Source organism: Schistocerca serialis, chromosome 8 (assembly GCF_023864345.2).
Source record: "Schistocerca serialis cubense isolate TAMUIC-IGC-003099 chromosome 8, iqSchSeri2.2, whole genome shotgun sequence".
In the NCBI taxonomy this organism is placed as follows: Eukaryota; Metazoa; Arthropoda; class Insecta; order Orthoptera; family Acrididae; genus Schistocerca; species Schistocerca serialis.
In genome coordinates this window covers 473127375-473146291 of record NC_064645.1, presented here as the reverse complement: position 1 = coordinate 473146291, position 18917 = coordinate 473127375, and the positions used below count along the sequence as shown (strand labels likewise).

General features: G+C 41.9%; 1 protein-coding gene across 1 annotated transcript in view; it reads right to left on the bottom strand.

The window, feature by feature from the left end:
* Positions 1 to 7622: 7622 nt before the first annotated feature.
* The window catches only part of LOC126416545 (N-acetyltransferase eco), a 63547-nt gene continuing 52252 nt past the window's right edge, over positions 7623 to 18917 (bottom strand). The window contains exons 6-7 of the mRNA XM_050084289.1: positions 13783 to 13985; positions 7623 to 8201 (exon numbers count right to left, since the gene is read on the bottom strand). Coding sequence (XP_049940246.1) covers positions 8078 to 8201; positions 13783 to 13985 — 327 coding nt within the window. The 3' untranslated portion in view covers positions 7623 to 8077. The remainder of the gene's footprint in view (positions 8202 to 13782; positions 13986 to 18917) is intronic.

Below are 18917 nucleotides of genomic sequence, written 5' to 3'. Positions count from 1 at the left end.
TGTTGATCTTTTTGCGCGTGTTACACTTTAAGACATATCTCACAAACGTGCGAGTAAAATTTTTAGCCAAGTCCAGTGACTTGTCCTCAAAAGTTTTTCACAAATAAATTAGCTAACGCAGAGAAGAGAGAGCTTCCCGTAGCAATACATCAATTTGCTCATAGTAACGACTTGAATGTCTTATCTTCTGGGCTCGAAATACTTCTAAATGGCTCGTCATCAAACGCTCTGATTTAAGAAATTCATCGTACATTCTCGCATATAGTTCAACTTACATAAAGGGAAATTTACTTTGAAAGTAACGCCTTTCAAACCACCATTCACAATATTTTCCCGCGACCTGTTAGAAATAGGTTCGTTTCAGTAGCTGTCAGAGCGCGCCAGATAACAAGCAACACCGCACTATGGCAGCTACTATGAAGCAGGAAGTCCATATGTTCGTACGTATAAAACATTAAAAGATCATACGTTATGTCATAAAAGAAAAAAGACAACAGAGGATACTCCAAGAGCATCGGAATTTTGTGAACCATACTAAAATGGCACATTTAAAGTGCATACTTAAACAGCACATTTGTACATCCAGATTCCCAATGAAGTAGGCCTCGACCTGATATTAAGCTTTTCAGTGTGGATTTCTGGATGTAAATTTTCTTGGAGTACCAGTATTGTATTAACTCATTTTTGATTCTTTATTATGGCATAATGCCATACATGCTAGAAGATGAAAACGTGCACTTGAAATTCAGCGAACAGTTGAAACTAGCCAATAGTATGGAACTAAACATTTCGTTTCAAACACATTGACAGCCTCTGCATAAAAGGTTAATAAAAACCAAATTTCTTTAGCAAGCCGACAAAAATAACTTTATTGTTCTACAAGGCGATTAATACGTGACTGTCAGAAAAGTGGAAATAAAACAAAATCTGAAACTAATAACATATTAGCCTGCCGTAATTATGTGAATGTATTTTAACTCACTTGATAGCTCCCGGCCACAGAAATTCATTTTGTTTTCATTTGACATAAGAGTAGTAAATGAAGAGGAAACAGCAAAATCACTAAATGTAAACACGGATCACGTGGAGACTACACACTTCCCCACTATAACTCAGACTGCTCTGCGAATCAGCCCCGAATCTACGATATTTTGAACTGGGGCAATACGCGTCCTAAAAGCTCCTGCTGCCAGTCGAACGCCACAGTGGTGCACTGGGTCAAGTAAACGCAACGCTGAGGGTGCAGCCAAACCATAAACCAGAGTCCCATAGTCAAGGCGAGATTGAACAAGAGCGATTTGCACCCCAGTTGGTGTTGCTCAGGCAGCGGAGGACATTGAGGTGCTGCCGGCACTTCCGCTTCTGCTGACGATGAGGAAGCCACATCAATCAGGGGTCGAAAACCAGTCCTAAGAATCGATACGTCTCCACTACAGTGAGTGGATCGTCATTAAGGTAAAGTTCTGGTTCCAGATGAACGGTACAACGCCGACAGAAGTGCATCACACACAACTTCGCACTTGAAAACTGGAAGCCGTGGGCTAGAGCCCAGGACTACTACTTGTGGATGGCTCCCTGCAGGCAACACTCGGCAACACCAACATTGGAGGAGCAGTACAAAATACAGAAGTTGTCTGCATACAACGAAGGTGAGACCAATGGCCTGACAGCTGCTGCTAGACCGTTAATGGCCACTACAAAGATAGATACACTCAATACAGAGCCCTGCGGGACCCCATTCGGAATGATATGGGGGGAACTATGGGAGGCACCAACTTGAGACACGGAAAGTACGGAGCGTTAGGAAATTTTGGATAAAAATAGGGAGCTGGCCCCAGAGACCCCGTTCATATGATGTGGCAAGGATATGATGTCGCCAGGTTGTGTCATAAGCTTTAAAAAAAGGAAAAAACGGCAACCATGTGTTGGCGTCTGGAAATGGCTGTTCGGATGGCAGACTCTAGGGAAACTAGATTATCAATGGTAGAGCAGCCCTGGTGGAAACCGCCCTGGCACGTAGCTAGTAGGTCACGTGGCTCCAGGACCCAGCACAACCGCCGACTTACGATACGTTCTAACAGCTTACAAAGAATGTTGGAGATGCTGATGGGCCAATACCTATCCACATAGAGCGGGTTTTGACTGGGTTTGAGCACTGGAATGATGGTGCTCTCCCACCATTGCAATGGAAAGACACCATCACACAAGCTCCGGTTGAAGATGAGGAGATGTCACTTGTAGTTGGACAAGAGATGTTTGATCATCTGACTGTGGATCCGACCTGGCCCAGGAGCTGTGTCGGGGCAATGTGCAAGGTCACTGAGGAGCTTCCACTCTGTAAATGGAGCATTATAGGGTTCACTGTGATGAGAGGGTTTTCCTTTCCATCCGCCGTTTCAGAGTGCGAAGTGCTGGGGGATAATTCTCTGATGTGGAGGCTCGAGCGTAGTGCTCAGCAATTACATTTGTGTATGTAGATAACACGCCATTGATGTTAATGCCAGTAACACCTGTCAGGGTCTGGTACCCACAAACACGTCTGATCTTTGCCCCGATTTGGGAAGGTGATGTATGGCACCCAATGGTCGAGATGTACCTCTCCCAACACGCCTGTTTCCATCTTTTTATAAGCTGGTGAATGCGGGCACAGAGCCATTTAAAAGTTATTAGGTGCTAGAGGGAAGGGTGCCACTTATTTTGCTGTAGAGCTCGCGGATGCTATTTAATGCCCTCAGCCATTTCCAGTGACCACCAAGGTACTGATTTTCGCCTGGGGCACCCTAAAGAACAACGGACTGTGTTTTCCGCTGCAGAAACGATAGTTCTAGTGACCTGCTCAACTACTACATTGATGGTACCATGTGGGAGAGATTCAACAGTGACAGTAGAGGTGAAAGCTTCCCTGTCTGCCTTGTTTAAAGCCCATCTTGGTAGACGTCCGGGGGAATGGCACTGCGGGAGTGACACGATAATGGAAAAGTGGTCACTACCACACAAGCCATTGTGGACTCTCCAGTGGACAGAAGTCGTGGGCTGCAGAGGGATAAATCAGTGGCTGAGTTAAATGCCATGAGCCACACTAAAATGCGTGGGGGCCCTAGTATTTAAGAGGCAGAGGTCGAGTTGAGACAGAAAAGTTTCGACATCTCCACCTGGGTCAGTAAGCAAGTGCCACCCCACAAGGGGTTATCGGCGTTAAAAATCTCCCAAAAGTAGGAATGGTTTAGGGAGTTGATGAATCAGTGCAGCCAATGCGTTCAGGGGTACTGCATCTGGATGAAGATAAACGTTGCAGACAGTCATGTCCTGCGTAATCCTTATCCTGACAGCCACAGCTTCAAGAGCGGTTTGAAGTGGCACAGGTTCACTGTATACTGATTTCTGGACATGGACCGAAACTCCACCTGATACTCTATTATAGTTGCTATGGTTCTTGTAATATCCGCTATAGCTGTGAAGGGCAGGGATCCGCATTGCTGGGAACCAGGTTTCCTGGAGGGCAATGCAGAAAGCAGGTGTAAAGCTAAATAGTTGCCGTAGCTCATCCAAGTGGTGGAAAAAACTGCAGCAATTCCACTGGAGGATGACGTTATCATGAGGCTGGGAAGGCACGAAGCATGCAAGGAGGCAAGTTATACTTCAGGGTCACCTGCTGCCACCAATTGAGTATTTGTATCCATTCCTACTGAGGAGGACGAGGCAAAAGTGAGATCCAGGTTCTCATGGGACGCTGAGATCTCCAACTCATCTGCAGGCGCATCACTGGTAAGGAGTGTTGGTGTTGGGGCTTGTTTGCTTGCCCTTCGCTTCTCTTTAGGGGCTTGCTGGGAGGACTTCCCTGTAGTAGCTTCAGGCACAAAGACAGTGAAGCTCTTCGTGCAGCAACTTTTGGCTCCTGACTTTGGGAACAACGGAAGGAGATTTTCCCCACTACTGCCAAGGGGGCAGGTGTATTCCGCAGGCCGGGAGCGCCTACTGTTCATGGCACAGAGCGTGGTACGACTGGTACTTGTGATGATGATGGTAATGTAGCTGCAGCATATGCAGACATCAACCAAACAGGATGTAATCTTTCAAATTTACGTTTAGCCTCTTGGTAAGTCAACTGGTCCAGGGTCTTGTACTACATGGTTTTCTGCTCCTTTTGGAGTACTGTGCTGTCTGGTGAGCAGGGGGAGTGCTGCTCTTCGCAGTTGATACAAGAGGGAGGAGGCACACATGGAGTATCTGGATGCAGTGGACATCTGCAGTCTCGACATAGTGGCGTTGGAAGTGCAGCGGGAAGACATGTGCCCCAATTTCCAGCACTTAAAGCACCACCTAGGGGGAGTGACATATGGTTTAACATCACACCAGTAAACCATCACCTTAACCTTTTCAGGCAATGAATCACCCTCAAAGGCCAAGATGAAGGCACCGGTAGCAACTCCTTTGTCTTTGGGTCTCCTGTAAATGCGCCAGATGAAATGAACACCCCACCGTTCTAGATGGGTGCGGGGGCACCACATAAGGCATCCTTCCCCACATGGCCCGCACTTCTGTAGAATTTGGAAAGTGGCAGATCAAACCATAAAATGGGACCTGAACTTATAGGGCCAAAAAGTGTAAAACTCCTTTTAGTCGCCTCTTACAACAGGCTGGGACTTCTCGGACCTGTTCTAACCCTCGGACCCGCAGGGGGACATATTCTGTCTCACTATTTTTCCATCTTCCTCCTCTTCTCTAGTTCTTAATTCAGGGTGTGTACGCGGACAAGGAAAAAAATTCCCGGATTTCTCAGTTAAAAATACACTTTCTCCTGGGTGAAAAAAAACTTTTTCCTTGTTAACTGACAGTATACTCCCTCTCGGAACTGTCAGTCCTTTGAAGGATTATGGTTTTATACACGATGGTAGAATTTCCCGGAGCTTTAGAAAACAAAACACAGGGGGAAAAAAAAAAAAAAAAAAACACGTTTTGGAAACATCTTTGATGTGCAGCAACATGTACGCCGCATATTTTCGTATTATGAAAGTATAAATTCAAATTCCACCGAACACTGCCTGTTACTTTCCGAAGCATTGAAATCGAGATTGCGATACGCTTTCGTAAGCCAGTCATAGCTCATGTCACGTGGTCTTGCTAGCCGATGACAGCAGGTATTCAGAGCTTAGGACACGTGATGTAGTCAGTTAATAGCAACATCACTGTTAAGTAGCCCGAACACACGAACAGAAAAAGTTAATGGTTTAAATTAATATACATAGTGCCGCTACATGAAACGCAAAGCTTCCACATATAATATTAGTCTATAAGATTAAAACGCTGCAAGAGAAGCAAGCTTTCAAATATGATTTTGGTTTTTTATGCGCATATTACAATTTAAGATATATCACACAAATGTGCCAGTAAAACTTTCAATAACGACAGAAATGTCTGATGATCTGGGCTCGAAATTCATCTAAATAGCTCATCATCAAAGAGTTGATTTTTAAATGACAGTCAAATGCTCTGTGGTTTAAGAACTTCATCGTACATTCTCACTCATAGTTCAACTTGCGTAAAAGGAAATTTGCTTTGATGTTAATGCTTTTCAAACCACCATTCAGAATATTTTCCTACGACCTGTTAGAAATAGGTTCGTTACTGCAATTGCTAGAGCGCGCAAGATGACAGGCGTCACCACGCTAGCGCAGCTACGATGTCGTAGGGAGTCCATATGTTCGTGCGTGTAAAACATTAAAAGATGACATTATGTCATAAAAGAAACAAGGCATCAGAGGATGCTCCAAGAGCATCGGAATTTCGTAACCCATACTAAAAAGTGCACATTTGTATGTCCAGATTCCCAGTGAAGTAGGCCATGACCTGATATTAAGCTTTTCAATGTGGCTTTCGGGAAGTAAATTTTCTTGGAGTACCAGTAATGTGTTATCTCATGTTTGGTTCTTTATTATGGCATAATGCCATTGTGATAGAAGATGAAGACGTGCACTTGAAATGCAGCGAACAGTGTGTGGAATGAAACACTTAATTTCAAATATATTGTCTGCCCTCAGCAGAAAAGATTAATAAAAGAAATATGTATATATATATTCTTTTGTCGTGCACATCTTTCTGAAGAATCTGATGCATAAAACATACGTGTTGGAGGAAATGCAAGACATGTTATTTGGTCGAAGTGTGCCTAAGTGCAGTGCCTCGCCTCCTCACACAGCATTTTTCAATCACACGTCTCTGTATTTTGGTCTGTGGAATTGAAACATGTATATTTAGTAATGGATGCCATCAAACCATATTAAGGACAGTGGAAATTAGAATGTCCTGTGGCCTCTCCTGCTTACAGTAGCCTGGTTTGACATCCTGTCCTGCTTTTAAAAAAAGAAACTCTCTTCAGAAAATTTGTACTCTTTATTGCATATCAGCGAACAACTTGTTGTTTTGTGTGACAAAATTAAATATTGGATACATAAACCCAGTAACGACATGAGACAAGCAAGGAAGTACACATTCCTTCAGTCCTTAGCTCCTAGAATTTTTCTCTCTCTAATCTTGCTGCAGCTTTACATGGCGTGCAAAAGAATCTATTACCTCAAAGTTCGTCAAACGTTTTGCTACATGAAAAATTGAAATACTGTTGTCTAATACTGAAAAAGCTGTTAATACAAATAGGGCCCAAGACTGGCGTGGTTTCCAAATCTGATTACGTCTATTTGTTGCTGCACATGGCACATTTACTTTGCAATTTAAATTTATTTTCGTTTTTTCTCTCATTCATTTTTTATTGTTGCAGTATTATTCTGCAGTAGCAGGATACAGTAATATCCTTTGTTAGAGTATCGGTTCTTACCAGTCAAAATTACAAAAATTTAACTGAAAACAAAAACGGTGAAAAATTCCCGGAATTCAAAAAAATTCCCAAGTTTTTCCCGGATGAGTCGTATACACCCTGTAATTACACTATCCATTTCTCTACCTCTTAATCCATTTTTACTTCTCACTCAGTCATCATCACTAGAGTGTAATTGGTGCAGAACTTACCAATGGAATAGCTTTGACATGATGCACTTTGTCCTCATTACAGTTGGCTCCCTTTCACCCTGCAGTCATAGAGATCTGCCCTTCCTTTTCAACTTTTCCCACACTATCCTCCTTTCATCCGTGAGGAAGGAACTATTAGTTCCGAAAGCTAGAATATTGAATTTTAGTGTGTGCCTATAGGCGGGTACTGATATATTGTTTCCTGATAGTAAGCACTGACCAGCATTCTGTGCTATTTTTGTAGTTTTGAGAGAATTTCCCTTTTGATAATATAAGGGAACATTTTTTGAAACTATGCATAAAGAAGAATCTTAAACGTAAAGATTTTGCACAAAGCTGATAGTTTTATTTTGTATTTTCGCTTCAGCTGATACAGCTAGACGCTGTGAGGAAAATAACTCTTCAAAAATAAGTATGCAAATGCATGCATCATTTCAGCTACTAAAAACTAATGACAACAAAGAACTAAAAAGTCTATCTTATTCCAAATTACACTTAGTGAAACAAAATTATTAGATATAAATACAAAAGCTGTGTGTGTTTTTCACTCTGATGATCCCCAAATTAAAACAATGGCTTATTTATTACATAAAACATTTTATTCAGCAACAAATACATTTTGTACAAGTCAAATAAACAACATGGGATATTTCGTGCACACTTTTGTTTGTAATTTGATCCACTTTTTTACATATATTATGTAGCACAAAATTTTAGTAAGGTCAACTGATCGAAATTTACAGGAAGTGGGAGTCTATCAGAGATGTACAATTTGTTTGTAATGAAGTACCTTCTAGAAGACACCAATGCACACGAAAAGTCAAATAATGGAAGTACTCACTTTGCAATATCCACCATTAAAATAAAAATGTTGCAACAATGAAGTTCTAATTAAGTTCTACTTACTGCAGCTTAACTCTTTAAAAACAGTGTTACTACTAATATCTGAGCAGTCAAGGCCACAATATGATAAATGCAGAGTCAAAAATAATTAAACAATTTTATAAAGCAATAAATAAACAATGCAACACTATTCCTTTTAAATCATTGCTCTGTTTCATGAATAGACAAGGAAGTTAGGTGTTCCAGTATAATTCTCTGCGAATGACTTTCCAGAAAGAGTTGGCACTGAAAAAGCGAACTCATCTTTTTCCAGGAAGTGATCGAACACAAATGACATCCTGCAATTAAAACAGCCATTTCAATTATACTTTAAGAACACTAATTTAAATAAACTTGTAAACAATGTAATGAAATGAAAAAGTTTGGATATCTAAATGTTAAGCACACTGGAAGTTAGGCAGGAAATAAAATAAAGGATTTGCAAAGATATTTTGATAATTAAGATGATTAAAATGGGATCCGTAAGTCTACAAAAGAGGGTGAATTTGAATAGAAACAAATAACTAGTTCCATGTATCGCTGTCAAGAACTACAGAAAACTACACCTACATAAAGTAACTGGCCTACAAACAGTGTAAGCACAGGAGGAAAATTCCTAGTACTGACGATGAAAACACTAAAATAGAAAATACTGCAGATGTGATATATTCCTTCAGCAAGGAATGAGACTGTTGAAAGTTGAATGGGACCCAATTCTCGTGAGCAGTAAGGCAAACAAAACATGGAAAATGCAGCACAGAGTATCAAAGATGGCAATTGGTAAGCAAGTGCCAGTTTCCGTTCAGAAATGACAGAATGAGATGTAAAAATGAAGAAAAGGGGGGGGGGGGGGGGGGAGAGAGAGAGAGAGAGAGAGAGAGAGAGAGAGAGAGAGAGAGAGAGAGAGATGGGGGGAGGAGGAGGGGGGGGGGGGTTGAAATAATTGAGCAAATAATAAAATTCTAGCAAAGGGAATGATGTCAAGTCCAGAAGGTCGGTTGGAGGCAAGTATATATTGCAGAGGAAATTCCTGTCTAAGTCCAGGAGAACTAATATATAGTGGAAGAATCCAAATAAGCAGTGTGGTGTACGAGTGCCTGGGGCTCTTGAACCCTGCTGCAGGGCATGCTTCTGAAGTATGTATTTTTCTTCACAATATCCACCAATGGGTATCTGACTTCATTACAGTATGACTACTGATATGGCACTAAAAAGTCATCTGCTACTTTCTGATAATATTATGAGAAGGATAGATCGCTACTCGCCATATAGAGGACATGTTGAGATGCAGACAGATACAACAAAAAGACTGCTAAACATGTAAGCTTTTAACAAAAAAGCCTTCTTCTAGAGTAGACAATGTGCACACATTCAATGCCAGCACAACTCTCACCCATGACCCTGTCTCTGGCTACTTTGGCTGCCTCACTGGATTTTCCATGGTTCCATTTGTTACTTTACTATGCAGAAATAAGTACCAGGAATGAAAATGTCCGCTCACTTATTTAAATGTATTTAGACTAATAAATTTAAAAATGAAATTGACCATTTTTGTATGAAAATAAGAAGTTTTTGAACATGAGGTGCATTAATGTGCACAAGATTAACAAAAACAGTTTATTTGACACCACTATAGTGAAGCCAAAGTCACAGTACATAAATTTTTTCTTCTTTTGTACTGTGACTATGGCTTCACTATTGTAGTGTCAAATAAACATTTAACTTATATTATAATCACACTGCTTTATGACAATTAAGTTGGAATATAGAAACACACAATGAACTGGTAAATACAAACTATGAGGTCCGTTTTAAAAAAATTCCAGAAATTTGCATGGTCTCCTTCAAAATACTCTCCTCCATAACTGATACACTGCTCCCAATGCCGTTTCCACTTCCTGAAGCAGTCTTGGTATGCCTCTTGTTGGATAGCATGAAGTACCGTCTGCGAATTTTCTTTTAGCTTGTCTATTGTAGCATATGTTCGTCCTTTCAACAGGGCTTTTCAACTTTGGAAACAGGGGGAGGGGGGCAGACCAGGAGAGTACAAAGGATGAGGCAGCACAGTGATTTCATTTTTTGTGCCATAGTCACGCACCAACAGGGATGACTTTGTGTATGCGTTATTGTGATGCAAGTGGCATGAATTGTCTCGCCACATTTCAGGCCATTTCCTTCTCACATTTTCTCGAAGGTGTCACAACAAGTCCTGACAGTACCACTGATTACCTGTGGCACGAACTCGTGCTGAACTAATCCGTCAAAGTCAAAGAAAACTATCAACATGGCACTGACATTTGACCTGACCTGGTGAGCTTTTGTTGGTCTTGGAGACCCTTCCCCAACCCATGGAAAAGGTTGAACCTTGATCTTAACATTATAACCGTAGACACAAGTCTCACCATCTGTTATGATTCTCTTAAGGAATGTCTCATTCTCATTTGCAGGATCCAAAAGCTCTTCACAGATTTCAAGGTGAAGGTCTTTCTGATATTGACGCGAGCTGTTGCACAAACTTTGTGGCAACACGATGCATTCCAAGATGCTGTGTCAGGGTTTCATGACATGATACAGCTGAAATGTTACATTCTTCTGCAATCTCTCAGTCAGTCAGTCTCTGATTGTCATGCACAATTTTGTTGATGTACCTGACATGAGAGTTGTAGGTAGACATCAAAAGGCATCCTGAATAAGAGTTATCTTTAACTTCCGTGTGGCCCTTTTTAAACCATGTGAACCATTCGTAACACCACGTATTGCTTAAGCATTCACCATTGTAGGCTTCCTGTACTATTTGGTGTGCCTGTAAAGGTTTTCTTTAGTTTCATGCAAAATTTAATGCACGCCTCTAACTCTGTGCTCTCGAAATTTGCAAACTGTGCAACAACGTTCTACCTCATAAAGCAGAGTCCTGTTAATTCAAACCCTAGCAATCCGAACATAAATGTTAGTCTAAGTATGGAAAACTGTGCGGTAAACTGCTGTACATACACACTGTTTTAATTTACAAAGTAGAGTAAAACATGTATTAGGGGGAAAAAAAAAAAAAAAAAAAACACACACACACACACACACTAGGTTTAAACAACGCATAACAATGAAAGAATAGCTGTTAAACTTACTAAAACACAGCGGACATTTTATCCCTACTTTTAGATGACAAAAACTCAGTCATTGTTTTTTGGCATAATGAAGACAGTCTGTTATATGATGCATAGTTGCGCCATCGTCTCACAAATATCAAATCAGCAGGTGTAGCAGTGGGCTGTTGCGTCAAGTAACATAGCACGAAGTCAAGGGCTTCTGCTGTGTCACTGTGTTGCACCAGCTCTCCTTTGTCGCTTTCGGGCTCATTGTCACTTTCGTCACAGTAGTCCACTTCTTTCTCGTCTTGAGTCACAGCAGCAACTAAATTAGCGTCAGTAATATTCTCCACACGTGCCCCATCTTATGCCACCCACTAATCTATGTATGCCTTCACTAGCTTCTTCACATCCAGGGATTTTTTTGTATCATTTGTAGTAGATTTTCCTCTTTATTTTCAGCTAGGTTGTCCTGAAATTCAAGAGATGTCCACAGTTTTCTCCAGGATTTTCTGAAATATTCTGCCATGCCCAATAAACAACATCCTTCACATTGGTCTTTTTTTATTTTGCCCACTAAAGGAATGCCATCATCTTGGATCAGCATTCTTAAAAATTGTTTCCTGTAAATCAGTTTTAATGTTTGCAGTATGCCTTGGTCCACCCAATGTAGAAATGGTGTAACATTCGGCGGCAAAAACTTCACCACAATTTCTCCATCACATAATTCCTTAGTGCTGGTGTGAGATGGCGCATTATCAATCAAAAGGACTACACGGGGAGACAAATGATATTCCTTAGAAAACCGTTGAACAGAGGGAACACACTGGTTGTGAAACCATTCTTTGGACAGCTTACCATCCATCCAAGCTTTTATATCACTGCGATAATACGGGCAGGGACTTCATGCTGCTGTTTTTAAAAGCTCTGGGCCTAGCAGATTTGCCGATCAGTATTACAGGCAGCTTGTGATTACCAGTAGCGCTTTTGTACGCTAATAAAGTCACACAATCTTTGCACATTTTAAAACCAGGCGCATGGTCTTCTGCTTTTGATGCCAGGCTTCTTGTTGGCAATGTCCTAAAATTAAGGCCAGTCTCGTCAGCGTTATAAATTTGTTGGGGAGACTACTTTCCCTCTCTTATTTTTTCAAACTCGCACAAGTATTCCTTTGCTGCATCACAGTCAGAAGAAAGCTTCTCTCCAGTAATTGTTAGCTGACAGATTCCATGACGTTTTCTGAATCTTTCCAACCAACCAGTACTCGCACTAAAAGACTCATCACCATTCATTAACTTGTTCAGGTAAACAGGCTTCTCCTGAACCAGCGCTCCACTCAAAGGAGTTCCCCTTTCTCTTTCCAGTGTAAACCAAAGGAAAAGAGTTTCATCCACTTAATCATACTGGAACTGTTTCAAAGTGTGCCGAATTTAGAGTGGTTTTCCCGAAGACATTGCACAGGACTGTTCAAGCTTCACTCGGTTCTTCTTCCAATCCCAAATGGTTGCTTTACCAACACCTAGTTCCGTTGCCAGTTTAGATACATTCTCACCATTGTCTATCTGCTTCGAAGCATTCAATTTTTCTTTGATAGTTAATGTTGTATGCTTCCATTTACTCATGATGAAAATACGTACACCACTACATCTGAACAAATACAATACAACTGTTATGCATGCCAGTGATCGATAACTAACATAACCAGGCACTTTGCGAGCCAACTGGCAGTGCACTGACCTCAAAGACACTACAAAGGTGTCAACAATGCACAACAAGGGCAGTGAGTGAGAGTGAGCCATTGTTCCCACACTTATTCCCATCTGTTGCCATGGTTTACCTACTTATCTGCTTGGTATACTTCATTCTAGAAACTCGTCACCGTAATTCCGGCTAAACCGAACAAATCGGTAATCCAAACGAGGTCCTGTCCCAATTAGTTTGGATTAACGGGACTCTACTGTACATCACTGTACAATAACTAACAGACATACAGAAATTAAACTTCTGACAGTTACACATTAAACACAGGCTTGTGCACAGATGCCAACCGCATTTTGCTCCAACAAACCATTTGTGCGAAATTACGAATGGAATGTTTTGAACAGATCTCATGTGTGTTAATGTCCCCAGCAACGAAATGGAAAGGATAAATTGCTACTTACCACACAGAGGTTGTGTTTAGTGGCAGAAAGGCACAATGAAAAATAATGCTAGAAATATTTCATTTTTCAGACAAAGTCCTTCCTCAGAAGTAGAAAAAACACACACATTCACACAAGAACAACTCATACATTCACTATATCTTGGCACTAAGGACACCAATCAGGCCTTAGTGGTCATGTGTACTACGAGAGTGACTTGTGTGAATGTGTGCCTGTTTTTTACTTCTGAAGGACTGTGCCTGAAAGTTGAAATATTTCCAGCGTTCTTTTTTATTGTGCCTGCCTGCAACTTAATGCTTCCTCTATGTGGTGACTAGTAATCTATTCTTGCTATTTTGTTGTTAATCCATCATGGATGTTCCATTGCCCCACCCCCTTCCCCCTGCTATGTTCATTGCCATACAAACTGGCACTTTAAAAGTCCATAACCACCACAAAATTAGCATACTGATGTTCCACAAAATCAAATTTCAGCAAATCTGGAACTAAATATAGGCCATATCACAAATGGAAAGCTAGACAATGACCGTACTATTTATCTGAAGTATTATCAGATTCAAAGAAGATATGGACTTCCTTAAAAGTTTTATAGGACTTGATTTGAAGTTCTACATGCAAGTAATTACAATAATTACCTCATACAGTCCACTAGACGTGTGGCAACCTTTTTGCGGCGATGGTTGGGAGCTGTCCAAATGTGGCTGACACCACACCAAACTGGGTACGTTTCTGCAGAGCAACAGTCAACACCTTCTATGGAGATCATTTTATATGCTTCTTTCTTTGGTTCAGCAACAAGAATACCAAGCACAGACTTCTGGTTTACAAACATATACACCTAAAATAGAAATTGTGTTACATTACTTTCTGGCACTATTATTCACTTTCATTCTGTTGTGTACATCATTCAAGGAATGTGACTAGGTGTGATAGACATCCATCTCAAATTTAATGCATTTATAGTGGGTCTCTATCAGTCTTTCACAGCTGTCCCATAAAGGGTAAAATTGCTACTAATAAGACATCAACATGCCGTGGATTACAAATGGAATCAAAATACCACACGCAAGGAAAAGAAAATTAATTGAAATTGTTAAGACAAAATGAGAAGAACAACTGATTACACATTTCAAAAAAATAACATTCTGTCTTATGGAACAGGAATAAAAAAATTAAAATCATCTGTATAATGTCTGAAATCAATAAACAAAATAAAACTGATATGGGCAATAGTTAAAAGAGAAACGTTCTTGAACATAAATGCAGATGGTAGCCAAGCCTGCAGGTTGCTCTGCTGTATACAGCCAAAGATGGCACCTGTGCAACGTTCTCGACATATTTCAAGTGTCACACACGATCAGAACACTGTTCTGTGTACCTGAGAGTGAATCATGTCAGAGTTTAGTGAATTCTAAAACGGGCAAATTGTTGGTGCATTGCATGCATGCTTCCATATGCAAGGCAACCAAAGTGTTTGTATTTCATGAGGCACTGTATCTAAGATTTATACTGCATACAGGGAAAACATCAAAGTCACAACACAGACGAAAGTGTGTGTTCATTGATCATAACTGACAGTCACTAAAGAGAATTGTGATGAAAAATAAGAGGATGACAGTTGAAAAAATCACTGCAGGACAGAATGTCGCACTTGTGAACCCTGTCGGCAAGAAGCAAGAAATTTTAGGAAGAGTTGGAATTCCATAACCATTTATCAGTGATGCATGTATCCATAACAGGAAAACATAGTGCTGAAGCCATAAAACCTAGACTATGTAGCAATGGAAGAAATTAATTTGGTTGGATAAGTCTTGTTTCACACTGTTTCCTATTTCTAGTCGTGTTTATGTCCCAACAGTGAAATAAGGCAGGTGTCCTGGGACACTTTGAGCCCCATTGGTTATTCTGCAAGGTTGCATTACTGTCAAGGAGCTATAACCATTTTTACTTGAATGGTCGGTCTCCGGGGGTGGGGTGGGGGGTGGGGACTATTGTTCCATGACACTGCAGCTCGTACAGGGCATGCTGAACAGTGATTTGTATGTGAAATCGGGTGAAGTGACAGGGGGCCATACATAGCACCAATAGGGTACATGTGACCACAGTGCGAGATGACCTCCATCTTGTCCACTTGGCCTTAATGGACAGAACAACTTCGTCCACAGTGTTGGCACGAAGTCTGAGGACCGGAAAGGGTACAGACATGTCTTCGTCGACTGAAGACCACAACTAAAACATAAGACAGAAGCATACGCTGTTCTGAATGGGATATAGGACAATTTCCAGGGGAGTGTTACTAAATTACCCTAACCTTCAGAGAAGAACAGAACGTAAAGCTCAGTAATGTCTAAACAGCACTGCATCTGTGCAGACCCAGCGTCACGTGAATTAGTGCAAATATATGCCTAACTTCAGTATTTGTTCCTAACATATACCAGGAGCTTCAACTCATGAGTTCCTGGTAAGCACCAGCAGCTTCAGCTCGGTGTACACCACAGCAGAGGAAGGAAATGCAGCATATAACAGAGCCAACATAGTCTGCAATGCTGGAGGAAGAATAGGAACACTATCACCCTGTGGACCAAAATCACGAAGACAGCATGAACACGTGTCAGAATGAAGGACACATTTTCCTAATCCTAAGCTGAGTATGGGAGGTGCTACGCTGCTCCGGATACAGGACTGAGGACTGCAACTGGTGCACTGCCCTTCATCACATGCGAATTAACAGCAGCAGCCTCATCAACAGTTACTAAATAGGTATATTCTTCATAGAAAAAAAAAAAAAAGAAAAGTCATTTTATTAAAGCTATGCGAATAATAATAATAATAAATAATAATAATAATAATTACAATAATAATACAGGGTGGATCAAAATTATGTGAACAATCTTTATTTTGTTGCGTTTTCTATTCTAGGGTGTTAGCACTCATGGCTGACAGACTAACATTGGAGCACAGAAGACCGGTTGTGAGCTTAATGGAAACTGTGCAGTCAGCGACAGAAGGACTTCAAGAGGTTTGCGGAACGATTGCCAGATAGATGGCCATCAACTTGGTTAACAATTTATCGTATTTAACAAAAGTTAATTGCAACTGGATCAATAGCAGACAATTATCATGGAAATGTGGGGCAACCTAGAACTGGCAGAAGTGAAATAAACATTGCTATAGTGCAAGTGGCCACACTATGGAGTCCATCAGAATCGGTGAAACAAGCTACATCTACATCCATACTCGCAAGCCACCTGACAGTGTGTGGCAGAGGGTACTTTTGAGTACCTCTATCGGTTCTCCCTTCTATTCCAGTCTCGTATTGTTTGTGGAAAGAAAGATTGTCGGTATGCCTCTATGTGGGCTCTAATCTCTCTGATTTTACCCTAATGGTCTCTTCGCGAGATATACGTATGAGGGAGCAATATACTGCTTGACTCCTCGGTGAAGGTATGTTCTCGAAACTTCAACAAAAGCCCGTACCGCGCTACTGAGTGTCTGTCTTGCAGAGTCTTCCACTGGAGTTTATCATCTCCATATCGCTTTCGCGATTACTAAATGATCCTGTAACGAAGCACGCTGCTCTCCGTTGGATCTTCTCTATCTCTTCTATCAACCCTATCTGGTACGGATCAGGCAAGAGACTTGGGAGGACCAAGAGTTTCCTATCAAGCATGAGCCCCAGGAATTTCGTAGTGTCAACAAATGGAAGGGCAATAGGCCCAAGATGTAGAGATGGTGGGAGAAACCATCGGCATTGCCAGAAATTCATACAGATGGTTTTGTCAGTGGAAAAGCGAAAGCCACTGGCGATGCTCCAGGAGTGAAGACAGTCAAGACAGCACTGAAGACGCCGCTGAGTGAGACAGGTCCATGTAGAACTGCAATAGATGGCAAAATCATCGACAAAAAGGGAACCGGAGACACCCGGTGGGAGACAGGCCATTATATCGTTAATGGCAATAGCAATGATGATGACACTCAGGACGGAACCATGAGGCACATCATTTTCCTGAAAAAGTGTCCGACAAGGCAGAGCCCACACACACCTTGAAAACCCAGTCTTGTAAAAATGCCCGAAGAAAACAGGGCAGGTGACCATGGAAGCCCCACGTGTCAAGAGATTGAGGATACCAGTTCTCCAGCAGGTGTCTTAGGCCATCGACAAATCAAAAAACATGGCCACAGTCTGGGATTTTCGCAGAAAACCATTCATGACATGGATGGACAAAGTAACGAGATGGTCAACTGCAGAATGTCGCGCTCGAAATTCACACTGTGCATTCGTGAGTAAATGGTGAGACTCGAGCCAAACACACCAGCCGGGCATGAATCATACGTTCCATCACCTTGCAAACTCAGCTGGTAAGAGAGGTGGGCTGGTAGCTAGAAGGAAGGTTTTTGTCCTTACCGGGCTTAGGTAGGGGTATGATAGTGTCTTCACACCAGTGTCCAGGAAATTTGCCCTCAGCCCAGATGCAATGTGTGTGTTAAGCAGAAAGTGCTTGCCCGCAAGAGAGAGATGCTGCAACATCTGAATGTGGATAGTGTCCGACTCTGGAATGTGGCATTGTAGTACTCACAATTCAGAGAAGAGAAGGGTATCGCTGGAGTCTCCTCCACTTGCTTTAAGGTGTTGGAGGTAGCAATAAGAGCCATGATGACATCGGCACCTACTGTCAGGCCGGAAATGGGGGAATGGATCTTGGCTCCAGAGAGCTGTCGGAAGTTGGTCCACACAACAGAGGAAGGTGTGGAACTGTCAAAAGAACTAGTGACTGAAATCCAAGTAGTTCTTTTGCTATCCCAAAGATCTCTACAACACTTTGCACGCATCTGTTTATAGTGAATGTAGTTTTCCAGCGTATGGCAGTTAAAAACGTTGAGAGCACGTCTCCGTGCGCAAATTGCGTTGTGGCATGCCTCAGTCCACCAAGGGACTGGGACATGACATGGTAAAGAGGAAATGTGAGGAATGGAACATTCTGCGGCAGTAAGGATAACATTGGTGGGATAGTCCACCTGGTCATCACAACTGGGGAAATCTTGTTCTGTGAAGGTCGCCAGGGAGAAGTAAAGCTGCCAGTCAGCCTTAGTAAGCAGCCATTTGGGCGTGCATGTGGATGGGGTACGAGTCAGCAGACAGATAGCACACAGCACGCTTGAGTAGGCGTCAGAAAGAACAGACCACTCAATACAATGGGGAAGCTGGGCGGTGCAAAAGGATAGGTCCAAACGGAAATAGGTGTGCGAGGAGTCAGAAAGGAAAGCGAGTGCTCCAGTGTTAAGGTAGAAGAGGTTGAGTTGGTTAAGAAGGTCAGCCAAGAGGGAACCTCTCTGGCAGGTCCTGGGAGAACCCCAAATGGGATGATGCGCATTAAAGTCCCCGAGTAGCAAAAATGGGGTGGGGTAGGTGCCAATAAGCAGAAGGGAGTCTGCCCTGGTAACAGCAAATGTTGGAGGGACATAGATAGTATAGAGGGAGAAAGTCAGGTGGGGAAAGAAAAGGCGAACGGCAACAGCTTGAAGACGAGTAGTCAGGGAGATGGGTTCACTATGAAGGTCATCTTGTATGAGAAGAATGACGCCCCCATGAGATGGGATGCCGACCTCAGGGGAAATGTCAAAACAAATTGTTAAGTAATGTGAAAGCGCAAAGTGGTCTTGAGGGCATAATTTCGTTTTCTGAAGGCAGAGTACAAGGGGATGCTGCAATGCTAGAAGCAACTGTAAATCCTTTTTGTGGGACTGAAGGCTGCGAATGTTCATTGGAGGA